Source organism: Macaca thibetana, chromosome 10, assembly GCF_024542745.1.
Source record: "Macaca thibetana thibetana isolate TM-01 chromosome 10, ASM2454274v1, whole genome shotgun sequence".
Lineage (NCBI taxonomy): Eukaryota > Metazoa > Chordata > Mammalia > Primates > Cercopithecidae > Macaca > Macaca thibetana.
The window spans coordinates 747,204-763,469 of NC_065587.1; the positions used below are offsets into that span (position 1 = coordinate 747,204).

Here is a 16,266-nt window from a genome sequence, read left to right on the forward strand (position 1 = left end):
CCCATCTCTACTAAAAATACAAGATTATCCGGGCATGGTGGTGCACACGTGTAGTCCCAGCTACTCTGGAGGCTGAGGCAGGAGAATCACTTGAACCCAGGAGGCAGAGGTTGCAGTGAGCCAAGATCTTGCCATCCGGCCTGGGCAACAAGAGCAAAATTCTGTCTTAAAAAAATAAAAATAAAAAATAAAATTATGTTTTCTTGTTGTTGAGTTTCAAGAGTTCTCTGTATACTCTAGGTAATATTCCTTTATTAGATGTGTGCAAGTATTTCCTCCCAATCTATGGCTCGTCTTCTCGTTGTCTTGACATCCTGATATTGTCCTTTACAGAACAGAAGTTTTTCATTTTAATGACGTTGAACTTATCAGTAATTGCTACTGTGAGGAGCTGAGGGTCTGGCGGCGGGGCCCACTGAGGAGCTGAGGGTCTGGCAGCAGGGCCCACTGAGGAGCTGAGGGTCTGGCGGCGGGGCCCACTGAGGAGCTGAGGGTCTGGCAGCAGGGCCCACTGAGGAGCTGAGGGTCTGGCGGCGGGGCCCACTGAGGAGCTGAGGGTCTGGTGGCGGGGCCCACTGAGGAGCTGAGGGTCTGGCGGCGGGGTCCATGTGTTTCTTGTGAGGACATAGCACTCACAGAGCCATTGGAGGTTGGGACCATTCAGGAGGGAGGAAGTCACCTGCCCAGACACAGGCGTGACATCCAGGGTGGCCGCCCAGACAAGCTTGGTTGGGTATTGGAGTGCCTGTCTGGGGGTCTGGGGTACTTGTTGGGTATTGGGGCACAGAGGGAGTGGAGCGAACTTTGTCCATGGCTTTAGGCCTCACCCCTCGAGGCGGGCAGGGCTGTCCCTGGGTGGGGTTCCCACTCCATGTGCCTGTGTCTGGGTTTCAGATGCCGAAAATGCTGAGGCAAAGCTCAGGGGTCTCCCGGGCCAGCTTGTGGACATCGCGTGCAAGGTGTGCCAGGCCTACCTGGGGCAGCTGGAGCATGAGGACATCGACATGTCGGCGGACGCCGTGGAGGACCTCACCGAGGCCGAGTGGGAGGACCTGACACAGCAGTACTACTCCCTCGTTCAGTAAGACTCGCGCAGGCCCCCAGCACGTGTCGGAGCCGTGAGTGCGGACTGCAGGAGCTTCCGGGGCAGTGCAGCCTCAGGGAATTGGGTCACCTGTCTGGGCATCAGGTTACCTGTGGAGTATTGAGTGTTGGGTTGCCTGTCCTGGCATTGGGACTCCTGTCTGAATGTCTGGGATACTTGCTGGGTACTGGGGTGTCTGTCTGGATCTTGGGGCTTCTGTCTGGGTGCTGAGATGCTTGCTGGGTATTGGGGCACCTGTCTGGATGTCTGGGATGCTTGTATGGTATTGGGGTGTGTGCCTGGATGTTGGGGTGCCTTGCGGGTGTCGGGGTGCCCAGGCCCTCTGTTGCCTGTCCCACCAGGCCCCTGATGACTGTTGAGAGGATGATACCCCCTCAGGGGGCCTTTAGGAAGTAGCATTGTCTTGTGTATCTTCAAAATCCAGAAAGGTATGATGTCATTTGGGCCCCCCACAGCCCGAGACAGGCAGGTGGGGTTTGTCTGTTTCACAGCTGGGACACCTGCCTCACTCTTGTCATTGGTGAGTGACTGGCAGAGGTGTGCCTGGGCCCAGAGCTCCTGGCAGCTGGCGAGTGACTGGCAGAGGGGTGCCTGGGCCCAGAGCTCCTGGCAGCTGGCGAGTGACTGGCAGAGGGGTGCCTGGGCCCAGAGCTCCTGGCAGCTGGCGAGTGACTGGCGGAGGGGTGCCTGGGCCCAGAGCTCCTGGCAGCTGGCGAGTGACTGGCAGAGGGGTGCCTGGGCCCAGAGCTCCTGGCTCACTGACTCTCATCGTCACCATTCACCGCTCCAGGGGTCCACAGGCTGACCCTGGCCTTCCTGCCCCTGCTGAAGGCCCAGTTCTTCCTGGGGCCAGGGGTTCAGCACTCCCTTGGCAGTGGCCACCAGAGAGAGGAGCTCGGCGGAGGGGGGCCTGGCCCCCCCGGAGCATGAGCAGCTGCCGGCCAATGGGAGAGTCAGGAAAGTGACTTGATTCAGAGGGTCTGCAGCAGCTTCATGCTTCATCCCACGGTGGTGTTGATTCTTTTGTTTCTTTCTTCGTCTTGTATTAATTAAGTATTTTTAATTAATCAAGTATTTTTCTTTTCCTTTTATTGAGAGATTACATAACTACAGTTAAGGGCACGCAGTGTATAATCCTATCTGTACATGTGGATGAAATTTTGCTCACGTGTCCACCTGTGTAGCCGTAGTCCACTTGAGACAGAAGACGTTTCCAGTCCCCGGTCAGCTCCTGTTAACCTTTCTCGGGAGAACCCCACAGGGGTCACACCTATTCTGGCTCCTGCAACCATGAACCAGTTTTGTTTTCAGATTTCACATTTGGGGAACATCTGTGCTCTCTCGTTTATGACTTCTTTTGCCCAACATGAAATCTGTGAGGTCCATCCACGCTGGCATACCTGAGATCCATGAGGTCCGTCCACGCTGGCATGTTGAGGTCCATGAGGTCCGTCCACGCTGATACACATGGGGTCTGTGAGGTCCGTCCACGCTGATACACGTGAGGTCTGTGAGGTCCGTCCACACTGGCACACGTGAGGTCTGTGAGGTCCGTCCACACTGATACATGTGAGGTCTGTGAGGTCCGTTCACACTGATACACGTGAGGTCTGTGAGGTCCGTTCACACTGATACATGTGGGGGTCTGTGAGGTCCGTCCACACTGATACACGTGAGGTCTGTGAGGTCCGTTCACACTGATACATGTGGGGGTCTGTGAGGTCCGTCCACGCTGATACACGTGAGGTCTGTGAGGTCCGTCCACACTGATACATGGGGGTCTGTGAGGTCCGTCCACGCTGATACACGTGAGGTCTGTGAGGTCCGTTCACACTGATACACGTGAGGTCTGTGAGGTCCGTTCACACTGATACATGTGGGGGTCTGTGAGGTCCGTTCACACTGATACACGTGAGGTCTGTGAGGTCCGTTCACACTGATACATGTGGGGGTCTGTGAGGTCCGTCCACGCTGGCACACGTGAGGTCTGTGAGGTCCGTTCACACTGATACACGTGAGGTCTGTGAGGTCCGTCCATGCTGATACACGTGAGGTCTGTGAGGTCCGTCCACACTGGCACACGTGAGGTCTGTGAGGTCCGTTCACACTGATACATGGGGGTCTGTGAGGTCCGTCCAGACTGATACATGTGGGGGTCTGTGAGGTCCGTCCACACTGATACACGTGAGGTCTGTGAGGTCCGTTCACACTGATACATGTGGGGGTCTGTGAGATACGTCCACGCTGGCACACGTGAGGTCTGTGAGGTCCGTCCACACTGATACACGTGAGGTCTGTGAGGTCCGTCCACGCTGATACACGTGAGGTCTGTGAGGTCCGTCCACACTGATACATGGGGGTCTGTGAGGTCCGTCCACGCTGGCACACGTGAGGTCTGTGAGGTCCGCTCACACTGATACACGTGAGGTCTGTGAGGTCCGTTCACACTGATACATGGGGGTCTGTGAGGTCCATCCACGCTGATACACGTGAGGTCTGTGAGGTCCGTCCACACTGATACACGTGAGGTCTGTGAGGTCCGTTCACACTGATACACGTGAGGTCTGTGAGGTCCGTCCACGCTGATACACGTGAGGTCTGTGAGGTCCGTCCACACTGATACACGTGGGGTCTGTGAGGTCCGTTCACACTGATACATGGGGGTCTGTGAGGTCCGTTCACGCTGATACACGTGGGGTCTGTGAGGTCCGTCCACGCTGGCACACGTGAGGTCTGTGAGGTCCGTCCACGCTGATACACGTGAGGTCTGTGAGGTCCGTCCACGCTGATACATGGGGGTCTGTGAGGTCCGTCCACACTGGCACACGTGAGGTCTGTGAGGTCCGTCCACGCTGATACACGTGAGGTCTGTGAGGTCCGTTCACACTGATACATGGGGGTCTGTGAGGTCCGTCCACACTGGCACACGTGAGGTCTGTGAGGTCCGTCCACGCTGATACACGTGAGGTCTGTGAGGTCCGTTCACACTGATACATGGGGGTCTGTGAGGTCCGTCCACACTGGCACACGTGAGGTCTGTGAGGTCCGTCCACACTGATACACGTGGGGTCTGTGAGGTCCGTCCACGCTGGCACACGTGAGGTCTGTGAGGTCCGTCCACGCTGATACACGTGAGGTCTGTGAGGTCCGTCCACGCTGATACACGTGAGGTCTGTGAGGTCCGTCCACGCTGATACACGTGAGGTCTGTGAGGTCCGTCCACGCTGATACACGCGGGGTCTGTGAGGTCCGTCCACGCTGATACACGTGAGGTCTGTGAGGTCCGTCCACGCTGGCACACGTGAGGTCTGTGAGGTCCGTCCACGCTGATACACGTGAGGTCTGTGAGGTCCGTCCACGCTGATACATGGGGGTCTGTGAGGTCCGTCCACACTGGCACACGTGAGGTCTGTGAGGTCCGTTCACTCTGATACACGTGAGGTCTGTGAGGTCCGTTCACACTGATACATGGGGGTCTGTGAGGTCCGTCCACGCTGGCACACGTGAGGTCTGTGAGGTCCGTTCACACTGATACATGTGGGGGTCTGTGAGGTCCGTCCACGCTGGCACACGTGGGGGTCTGTGAGGTCCGTCCACGCTGATACACGTGAGGTCTGTGAGGTCCGTCCACGCTGATACACGTGAGGTCTGTGAGGTCCGTCCACGCTGATACACGTGGGGTCTGTGAGGTCCGTCCACGCTGATACACGTGAGGTCTGTGAGGTCCGTCCACGCTGATACACGTGAAGTCTGTGAGGTCCGTCCACGCTGATACATGTGAGGTCTGTGAGGTCCGTCCACGCTGATACACGTGAGGTCAGTGAAGTCCATCCACGCTGGCACATCTATAGTTACGAGTTTTGTTCTTTTTGAAGGTAATGTCTTTTCCTCTTGATGTCAGGACATTCCGTCTTTGGTTTTCAGCAGTTTGATTATAACACTTCTACAAGTAGTTGCTTTGTATTTCTCCTGATTGAGGTTTGTGGGGCATTGTGATCTGTGGGTTGGAATTTTTCCTCAGATTTAGAATACTCTAGGCCATTATTTCTTGGCTGTTCCTTCTGCCCTATTCTCTCTCTCTTCTCTCCTTCTGGGGCTCCAGTTACATAAGTGTTAGTGCTGGGATTACAGGCATAAGCCACTGCACCCAGCCTAAATCTGTAATTTAAAAACTTTCTTACAAAGGAGGATCCAAGGCCATAATGGTTTCACTAGTTAATTAAATTTAATTAATTCATTAATTAAAATTGATTCCAATAACACACAAATGCTGTCAAGCAACAGAGAAAGAGAGAACATTTTCTAATCATTTTATGAGGCCAGAAAAGCTTGAGACCAAAACTTGAAAAAAGTAAAATAACAAAAAATTATAGGCCAGTATTTCTCATGATTACATATGTACAAAACTTTAACCAAAATATTATTTAATGAAACCAGTGAAATGTGAATGAAATAATGCATCAGAACCAAATGGGCTTTATTCCAAGAATGCAAGGTTGGTTTAACATTAAAAAGTTAATCAGTTAATTTTATTACATTTTCAGAATGGAAAAGAAAAGCTGTAAGATTATCTCAATAGGCAAAAAAAAAATCACCTCAAGAGGCAAAAATTGATGAAACTTAATATCTGTCCTTGTAAATTTGTTTAGCCAACTTGGAAATGAAAAAAACTCTTCTTTTTTTTGAGATAGGGTCTCACTCTATCCACCTAGGCTGGAGTGCAGTGGCACAATCACAGCTCACTGCAACCTCAAACTCCTGGGCTCAAGCAATCTTTCCAACTCAGCTTCTCAAGTAGCTGGGACTCCACACACAGGCCACAATACTGGCTAATTTTTAAATTTTTTTATAGAGACAGGGTCTTGCTATATTGCCCAGGCTTGTCTTGAACTCCTGGCCTCAAGCAATCCTGCTTTGGCCTCCCAAAGTGCTAGGATTACAGGCGTGTCTGACTACACACAGCCAGATCTCTTCATTTGAAAGTTTAAGAGTCCAACAGCTAATATATTTCTTAGTGGTTATATACTATTGAGAGTGTTCTCCTTGAAATCAGAATGAGACAAAGTTGCTCACCATCAGACTTCTGTTCAGCATAGACTGAATGGTCTGACTAGTTTAATAGTACAGGAAAAAAAAAAAGTAAGGCATAAAGATCAGAAAGGAAGAAATAAAATTCTTATTTGTAGATGGTATGATTGCTCATATAGAAAATTTAATATTTAAATAATTTAAATAAATGGTAATGTGTTAAAATTAAGTGAAATCAGCAAGGCCACTGGGTACAAAGTTAATATACGAGACTCCATCATATTTCTATGTTCTAGCAACAAACTGTGAAATGAAATTCTAAAAACACAATACACTAACATCAAATAACAAACCTCTAGAAATAAATATAGCAAAATACATTCAAGACCCTAAATTGAAAGTTATGAAGTTAAAGTGACAGTAAATACCTAATAAACGTGTGTGTGTGTGTGTGTGTGTGTGTGTGTGTATAACATGTTAATGACTTAGAAGACTTAATAGTGTAGACATGTTTGCTTTTCTCAGACTAATCAATAGAGTCAATGTAATCCCAGCCAGAATCCCGAGAGGTATTTCTTTTGCAGGGCGGGGAGGGGGCAGGAGGAATTAATGAACTGATTTATATAGAAATATGAATGATTTAAGAAAAGCCAAAACAGACTTGATAAAGAAAACCAAAATCAGAGGACTTGTGCTCCAAATTTCAAGACTTACTCTAGATTTACAACAGCGAAGATGTGACATTGGGATAGGTTCAGTGTAACAGAATAGAGTCTAAAGATAGATCCTCCCATCTGTGATCGCTGCATTTGAGATCATTAGGGAAAGGCTGGTCTTTTCACTAAATGGTGCTCCAGCAATGGTCAGCCATATGAAAAAAATGTACCTTGAATTCTGCTTCACAAATACACAAAAATTAGTTTGATATATCATTTGATACGTGAAAGGCTTTTAAAAATGGGAACGCATTGGGCCAGGCGCTGTGGCTCACGCCTGTAATCCCAGCACTTTGGGAGGCAGAGGTGGGCAGATCACAAGGTCAGGAGTTCAAGACCAGCCTGGCCAATATGGTGAAAACGGTCTCTACTAAAAACACAAAAATTAGCTGGGTGTGGTGGCGGGTGCCTGTAGTCCCAGCTACTCAGGAGGCTGAGGCAGAAGAATCTCTTGAACCCGGGAGGCAGAGAGGTTGCAGTGAGCTGAGATGGTGTCACTGTACTCCAGCCTGGGGCAACAGAGTGAGACTCTGTCTCAAAAAAAAAAAAAAAAAAAAAAGAGTAAAAACTGACATCACCAAGTGTTTGCCAATGTGTGGAGCAGCTGGAACTCTAGACATGGCTAGGGGAGTGTAAATTGGCACAACCCATTTAGAAAAGTCTTTGACAGTTTCTTATATGTTTAGGCATCTGCATATCCAATGACCGAGATAATCCATTCCGAGGTATTTATGCAGGAGAAATGGAAACGTGTCCTCAGAAGGACTTCATTCTTGATGGCCCAAATCTGGAAACTGCCAAACTGTGTTCAAGGAGGAGGGGCTGAGCCACGCTACAGCGTGGATGACTCTCAGAGTCCTGCCGAAAGAAGCCAGACACAGGCAGGGCGCGGCAGCTCACGCCTGTAATCCCAGCACTCTAGGAGGCTGAGGCAGGGGGAATCACCCGAGGTCAGGAGTTCAAGACCAGACTGGCCAAAATGGTGATATCCGCCTCTACTAAAAATACAAAATTTAGCCGAGCATGGTGGCTCATGCCTGTAATCGCAGCTGCTTGGGAGGCTGAGGCAGGAGAATTGCTTTAATTGGGAGTTGGAGGTTGCAGTGAGCTGAGATCATGCCACTGCACTCAAGCCTGGGTGACAGAGCGAGACTCCGTCTAAAAAAAAAAGAAAACAAAAAAAGAAAAGAAAAGAAAAGAAAGAGGCCAGACACAAAGGAGCACAAATTGTGTGGTTTCATTGACAGTTCAGGAGCAGGCCAGCCCCGTCTGCAGTGATAGCCTGGTAACTGGTCTCTTTGCCTGTTGAGGAGCCGAGGCGTTCGTGTCTCGATCCGGGTGGCGTGCACACGAGCGTACATGGACGTACACACTGTGCAACTTGACTTTTTCGAGTATGGGAGGGTGCACCCCACTGCGTTTTCTTAGACCTGAATTAAAAGGAAGACCCAGGGGTGACCACCAGGTGGCAGCATCGGACCCCCGCAAGTCCCTGTGGCTGACTCATCCCAAACCACTTCAGGTGCCTGCAGGGGAGCTTCCCAGCTGCTGCCGGAGGGGATCTCTCTGGGAGTCCCCGGTGCCTCCACCCGTCAGTCTCACCTACTGGGCTCAGCTGGGATCCCTGGCAGGTGTGCCCTGGGGTCAGGACCCAGAGAGCCCTGGCTGTGGCCCCTGCTCGCCGTCAGCATCTGGAGGCCCGTGCTTGTTCTCTCACGAGTTTGGGGTGTGCATCTCATGGTTCCTGGACCTTGCCAGCTCCTGTGCGATGCTCCGCTGGGCTCCTGAGTGGCTCTGTCCCTCACTGCTCACAGCCTTCTCCCCACAAAGCAGGGGCAACACAGTGGTGCGTGCACTTGTGGGGAGGGTGGTCCTGCCCAGATACCACCTCCCAATGTGAGGGCAGGCTCGGGGCTGGGCTGTGCTGGGAGGCTGTGAGGGATTCCTTCCCACAGCTCATCCTCCTGAGTGAGTCGCTGTAGCCCCGTGTCACTGGGAGCTTGCTGGTATCCTGGGCGGCCTTGGCTGTGACCAGCATGGTGGATGTCATGGGTGACCCACCTTGTTTAGACCTCAATAGTTTGGGGCTGGCCTGTGCCGCACAGACAGGGATGTTTCAGGGGTGGGGGGAGCTGGCTGCATCCGGTTTGCTCCAAGTCCTCATCACAGTCCTGTTGCCATCCTGGGGTCAGGAGTGTGCGGTGCTCACCACGGAGGAGACGTGGCAGTCAGTGAGAGCCGGGAGGTGCCCCTGCCTGAGATCACCTTCAGTCCTTCCCCGGGAGGGGCTTGTCACCACAGGGGCTCTCACCCAAGCCCCCCCCCGGCCACAGCTCCACAGTGGTGGGGCCCCTCCCCTGTTGTCAGGGACACCCCAGCCTTACTTCTCCCTTCAAGCTGCCCCCAGCAGGTGGGAATGGAACCCTGATGTCCTGTGTCCTCAGGGGCTTTGCCTCCCCACCCCAGCCCAGCCTGGCTGCGAGAGTCATGGCTGGTGTCCTCAGAGCCCCGCTGGTCCCCCCTCCTGCACCAAGGCCACCTTGTTAGGATGTCGTGGGGTCCACACTGGGTCTTCACAGCCCTGAGTTTGCCCATGCAGGATGGGTCCAACAGGCCCTGGGGCAGCTGCTGGTACTGGCATGGCTTCCCCCCCACCATCCGGGCAGCAGGAGTGCACCCCCGAGCTCTAAAAGCCACTCAAACAGCTCTAGTGCACCCCCGAGTTATAAAAGCCACTCAAACAGCTCTAGTGCACCCCTGAATTCTAAAAGCCACTCAAACAGCTCTAGTGCACCCCAAATTCTAAAAGCCACTCAAACAGCTCTAGTGCACCCCCGAGCTCTAAAAGTCACTCAAACAGCTCTAGTGCACCCCCGAGTTCTAAAAGCCACTCAAACAGCTCTAGTGCACCCTTGAGTTCTAAAAGCCACCTGGGAATGGCTGCATCCGCCCCCGGCCTGTGTCTCCCACGTTTCCACCATAGCTACGCCTCCCGCCCCGTGCCTCCCACCGTTTCCACCCAGGCAGGGTGCTGCTTGGGGCCTGTGGCTGGCTCCGACCCACACACTGGGGTCCCCAGTGTCTTAACACAGCCCTTGTCTGGAGCAGCCTCACAGGGCTGTGTTTTCAGGTGTCCATACTGTTGGCAGAACTTCCTGGGCCGACCTGCAGCCCTTTCCCGCCAGGTCAGCTACAGACCATCCTAGAGCAGAGAGCCTGCTTGGTGGGTGGGGCGGGACCCAGGCCTCCAAGTCTCATGCACTTTCTGGATCTTGCTTTGTAGTGGCGATGCTTTCATCTCCGATTCAAGAAATTACTTTCCTCAGTGCCAGGCTCTGCTGAATCAAATCACATCCGTGAACCCTCAGACGGACATCGACGGGTTCCGGAACATCTGGATTATAAAGCCTGCGGCCAAGTCTCGGGGCCGAGGTGAGTCCCCTGGTGTAGGCGCTCCCTGCACCTTGTTCATCACGTTCATCTGGGCGAGATAAGTCCCCTGGTGCGGGCGCTCCCTGAACCAAGTTCATAGCCACCAACGCCTGCACTTGATGCCAGGGGCCGTGAGTGAGAGGCAGGCTCAGGCCCACAGCGCCACAGGGAAGGAAGGGTGGGAGCAGAACGCAGAGGCAGGCGTGGGGGTCGGGACTCTGGCCCTGGGGCAGACCTGGAGGCGTCTTCACAGCATGTGTTCCAATCACAAGGCTGAATCTGGGTTGACGGGTTAATCAGGATTTCCTCCTCTGTATTCACAAACTGGTCTACGCTCTTCTTTTTATTATTTTTATTATTATTATTTTTTTGAAACTGAGTCTCGCTCTGTCGTCCAGGCTGGAGTGCAGTGGCATGATCTCGGCTCACTGCAGCCTCCACCTTCCAGGTTTAAGCGATTCTCCTGCCTCAGCCTCCCGAGTAGCTGGGACTACAGGTGCCCACCACATCCGGCTCAGTTTTTGTAGTTTTAGTAGAGATAGAGTTTCACCATGTTGGCCAGGCTGGTCTTGAACTCCCGACCTCAAGTGATTCACCTGCCTCGGCTTCCCAAAGTGCTGGGATTACAGGCTTGAGCCACCACGCCCATCCTGCTGGCTCCCTTTTAAAAGTATCTCTGTCCCTGCCCCTTCACTGATCTCTGTGTCCCCTCTGGAGTCCAGAGGCTGGTTCTGTTGGGGGAGAGCCTGGGGGAGACTGGCACTGGCTTCAGCCTCATCCATGAGCGCTAAGCCTTCCCTGTCCCCGGTCCCCCCACCAGCAATGCTGCCTGCTGGCCCTGGACAAAGCCAGTGCAGGTCTCAGGGCCAAGCTGCGACCCTGCCCCAGGGCTCAGGAGCTCGGTCCCGCTGCACAGGGGCTGGGCATGCTGGGTTGAGCGGTGGCCTCTTGCAGACATAGTGTGCATGGACCGTGTGGAAGAGATCCTGGAGCTGGCGGCTACAGACCACCCTCTTCCCAGGGACAACAAGTGGGTGGTCCAGAAGTACATCGAGACGCCACTGCTCATCTATGACACCAAGTTCGACATCAGACAGTGGTTCCTCGTCACGGACTGGAACCCCCTGACCATCTGGTTCTACAAGGAGAGTTACCTGCGGTTCTCAACACAGCGCTTCTCCCTGGACAAGCTGGACAGGTCAGTGCGGTGGGTGAGCTGGACGCCTCAGGCCAGGGAACGGGCTGCTGCCCACCTGCCTGGGGCAGCCGCAGTGAGAAGCATCACGGGCAGGACCCCCTCACTGCCACCTGCCACCACGAGAGGCACAGATGGGGGGAAACTGAGGCTTGGGAGGCTGATGACCTCCCCCAGGGACAGGCCCAGGCCCACTGACCTTCAAAGCCAGCACCCTACACCCCACACTCTGTATCATTTCTGGAAAATCTTAAAAGGCACCATTTTGCCTGTGCCCGGGGGATCGGAATGGAGTGGGCAGCACCTGGGCCCCGGTTCAGGGGCGGTGGCGTGTGGGGCGCCTGGTGGAGGCGAGTGTGCTGCCCGGGGTGGATGGACCCGCGCCTCACCCGGGACCCCTCGTGGGCAGGATGGCGAGAGCCTGTGGAGTCCTCAGAAATGTGCTGCCCGCACGGTGAGGCCTGCCAGCCTCTGTCTGTGCCAAGCCTTCCTCTGACCATTCTGTGGTTCTCACTTGGTGTGAGGTGCTGGGGGCCTGATGGCTGGGCAGGCAGGGGGTCTGCTTTTCAAGAGAGTGAGGATCCAGGGAGGCCCGAGAGTCACGTAACAAAGACCTTGCAGGGGAGTTAGCTCTGGCCCAGGCGAGGGGCTGCGGTCATGCCTGGTGGGTCCTGCTCGAAGTCACACCCAGAAGAGGCCTGGGAGGAGCCGGCTAGGTGCTTGGAACCTCACCTGCTCGCTGCCTCTGGTCAAGTGGGCCTGGAGGGGGTCCAGGAACTCACTGTGCAAAAGCAGCTCCCAGGCAGTGAGAAGCCAGGGCCCCCTTCCAGCACCCGTTTCTGGGCCTCCAGCCATGAGCTGTGCGCCTGGCCAATCCCATGACCAATATGAGCCCTGTTTCTCCATCTGGGACAGTAACACTCATCCCAACTAGGCCCCTCCAGCAAAGGGTGGGAGTCCTCGGGGGCAGGGTTCTCTAGAGCCAGCTAGGTGGACGCAGCGTGGCTGGGAGGACCGGCCTTGGGTGCCCTCCTGGGCCGGCGGAGGCTGAGCACCTGCCCCTTGTCCCCCCCACAGTGCCATCCACCTGTGCAACAACGCCGTCCAGAAGCACCTGAAGAATGACGTGGGCCGCAGCCCCCTGCTGCCCGCACACAACATGTGGACCAGCGCCAAGTTCCAGGAGTACCTGCAGCGCCAGGGCCGTGGTGCCGTGTGGGGCAGTGTCATCTACCCGTCCATGAAGAAGGCCATCATCCACGCCATGAAGGTGGCCCAGGACCACGTGGAGCCTCGCAAGAACAGCTTTGAGCTCTACGGGGCCGACTTCGTCCTTGGAAGGGACTTCAGGCCCTGGCTGATCGAGATCAACTCCAGCCCCACCATGCACCCGTCCACACCGGTCACGGCCCAGCTGTGTGCACAGGTGCAGGAGGACACCATCAAGGTGGCCGTGGACCGCAGCTGTGACGTCGGCAACTTTGAGCTCCTGTGGAGGCAGGTGAGCCACGTCCGCCCCTGCCCGGGCGGTGGGCGCCATCCCCTGGGGGTTTGGTGGCTGCCCGCCATGCGGATGCTTTGCCACCTGGTCGCTGGGCGAGGGTGGAGCTGCAGGCCGCCAGCGCCGCGGGGTCCATGGAGGACGCCAATCCTGCTCTGTGACCACGCTCGGTCCCGCCAAGGGTCCAGGCCTGTCCTGCTCTCCCATGGGGCTCAGTGCCGCGTCGGCACCGGGGAAGGGGCTACTCCAGGTGTCCAGGCGAGCGGGGTGGCTCAGGCTCAGTGCCTCCGTCCTGTTCCCCGTCTCACCCAGCCCTGACTGGTTAGAGGTGGGGGGCTCCATGCCTGCAGCCTCCAGGCCCCCTGTGCTGCTCCTTTGCTTTGGCCTGCAGTGCCTCCTCTACTCCGAGGATCTTCCGGGGGCCTCCCTGTGCCTGCAGATGTGCTGGAGCCATTGGGAAGCATGGCCAGTGCCTCTCTCTTGAGGCCTCTTTGTGGCTAAACTCAGGAAAAGAGCAGCCCAGTTCCTGGGTGTGGGGCCCCCCAGGCTGACCCCCAAGCCTCAGGAAGCCTTGGCTTCCCGCGGGTTCTCCAGAGCCTGGGAGCCTCCTGGTGGTCTGCATGGGACCCCAGGTGTTCACTCCTGAGTCAGGTGGGGGTCTGTGCCCCAACCAGCCCCTCCTGTGCAGACCCCTCCTGCGTGGACCCCACCATCCCAGCCACAGCCCAGCACCCACCACCTGTTCCTTCCCCACAGCCTGTGGTCGAGCTGCCCCCATTCAGCGGGTCCGACCTCTGCGTGGCAGGCGTCAGTGTGAGGAGAGCCAGGAGGCAAGTGCTGCCTGCCTGCAACCTCAAGGCTTCGGCCTTGCTGTTGGACACGCAGCCACTGGAGGCACAGGGCCCCTTGGCCATGTCCGACCCTGCCCAGGGATCCCCACGACCAGCTCTCCAGCGAGACTTGGGACTGAAGGAAGAGAAGGGGCACCCCCTGGCCTTGCTGGCACCCTTAAGGGGGCTGCCCGAGAGCAGTGGCGCCCCGCAGCCTATCCGCACCAAGGCTGCTGGGAAGGTGGAGCTCCCGGCCTGCCCCTGTCGCCATGTGGACAGTCAGGCCCCAAACACTGATGTCCCCGAAGCCCAGCCCACCAAACACTGGGATCCAAACCAGCTAAATGCACACCCCCCGGCACCTGTGCCGCAGAACCTGAAGACAGTGGAGGGTGCCCTGCGTCCGCCGCCCGGAGGCAAAGGTAACCTGCGCCGCTCGCGGTGCGCTGTGGGGTTGGGGGCCGTCTACTCCATCCCCAGCCCTCGCCAGCAGCTGCTGCATCCTCCAGAGCAGGGCACAGGGCAGGCTTCGGTGCGGGGTCCCGGGGTGTCCCCGACAGAGGTGCCGGCGGGAACCGGGGAGCGGGGTTGGGGCACCTGTCCCAGCCCGGCACGGGGGTCTCGGCGTGGGGGGAGTGGGAGTGCCGGCCAGGTGGATAGTGGGGTCCCCTCTGTAGAACCTAGCGGGTGATGCCGTTGTCTCCACACCTCTGGGGTGTGGTGCGGGTCAGGAGGATTTGAGTTAGGACCTTGAACAGCTCCATGAACAGCACCAAACTCCCCGGCTGAGTGAGGCGGCAAAAGTGACTGCCGGGCTCTTGTGTGTGGTTTTCTGAAGGCTCTGAGGGGCTGAGATGACAGGTCTGAGCCACCACGCCTGGTCCCCATCGGGCTTTTCTGAGCCTCGGCTAACATTCAGACTTCAAGGGCTGCCACAGGCTGCTCCTGGCCTCAGAGTCGCTGAGAAGGACGTGGGGCAGGGACACGGCGGCCAGCAGGGCAGCATCGCCCGCTCCTCCCACACGGGGGTCTTTATGATGGCGTGATGGGGGTCTTTAGGTGGTGTGATGGGGTGGTCTTTTTTTTTTTTGAGACGGAGTCTCGCTCTGTCGCCCAGGCTGGAGTGCCGTGGCGCGATCTCGGCTCACTGAAAGCTCCGCCTCCCAGGTTCACGCCATTCTCCTGCCTCAGCCTCCCGAGTAGCTGAGACTACAGGCACCTGCCACCTCACCCGGCTAGTTTTTTGTGTTTTTGGTAGAGACGGGGTTTCACCGTGTTAGCCAGGATGGCCTCGATCTCCTGACCTCGTGATCTGCCCGCCTCGGCCTCCCAAAGTGTTGGGATTACAGGCTTGAGCCACAGCGCCTGGCAATGGGGGGGTCTTTAGGTGGCGTGATGGGGGTCTTTACAAGGGTGTGATGTGGGTCTTCAGGACGGCATGATGGGGGTCTTTAGGAGGGTGTGGTGGGGGTCTTTAGGCAGCGTGATGGGGGTCTTCAGGACGGTGTGATGAGGGTCTTTACGAGGGTGTGATGAGGATCTTTATGAGGGCGTGGTGGGGATCTTCAGGACTGTGTGGTGGGGGTCTTTAGGCGGCGCGATGGGGGTCTTTACAAAGGCGTGATGGGGGTCTTTAGGACTGTGTGATGAGGATCTTTACAAGGGCATGATGGGGGTCTTCAGGGCGGTGTGATGAGGGTCTTTACGATGGCGTGGGGGGGGTCTTTAGGACGGCGTGATGGGGGTCTTTACAAGGGCATGATGGGGGTATTTACAAGGGCATGATGGGAGTCTTTACCATGGCGTGCAGGTGTTGCCGCCTCCCTGATTCCCACTGAGATTCATGGGCTGGGACCACTCACGGAGATGCCTCTTGCCCCAGAGGAGGTGAAGTTCCTCTTGCAGCAGCCCCATGGCTACGGCCCGCAGGGCACACGCCCAGGTGTGGGGATCACTCAGGAAGGCCCGTGACGTGGCCCCCAGACACCAGTGACCTCCCCAGTCCCCACGTGGTCTGCCCGCCACAGGGCAGTTTTGCCGTAAGCAATGTCGCCGACCAAAGGAGTTTATGTTCCCCTTTACCAGGTCACCAGCGGGAGGCAGCTGGAGGCTTAGCCCAGTGCTGGATTCTCATGCTGAAGAGGAAAGATCTCCTCTGCCTTTGATCCTCACATACCAGCCGTGCCACCAGGGTTCTCCCTCCAGACCCTTCTGCCCGGTGCTGCGAGTTCACTGGGCAGATTGCCTGCCTTCGGAGTCCCCACAGATGACTGTTGATTCAACCTGGCGTTTTGACACCACCTTACAGAGGCCTCTCTCTTTCCAGATCTGTGACATTTCCTCACCACCCACCAGCTGCTTCCAAAGCCGACACCATGTGTCGGAGGCGCCTCTCACTCGCGGGTGCTGGCGTCCGTGCGTGAGTCGGGTTCCTGCTGTGGTTGCCATGCATGGCAAGC

General features: G+C 56.0%; 1 protein-coding gene across 2 annotated transcripts in view; it reads left to right on the top strand.

Annotated features, from left to right (window-relative positions):
• The window catches only part of TTLL8 (tubulin tyrosine ligase like 8), a 36,217-nt gene that overhangs the window by 10,102 nt on the left and 9,849 nt on the right, over positions 1 to 16,266 (top strand). For both annotated transcript variants that reach the window (XM_050745826.1, XM_050745828.1), the window contains 5 exons: positions 895 to 1,081; positions 10,133 to 10,281; positions 11,236 to 11,479; positions 12,554 to 12,977; positions 13,734 to 14,229. In XM_050745826.1, the coding sequence (XP_050601783.1) occupies positions 895 to 1,081; positions 10,133 to 10,281; positions 11,236 to 11,479; positions 12,554 to 12,977; positions 13,734 to 14,229 (1,500 nt within the window). The remainder of the gene's footprint in view (positions 1 to 894; positions 1,082 to 10,132; positions 10,282 to 11,235; positions 11,480 to 12,553; positions 12,978 to 13,733; positions 14,230 to 16,266) is intronic.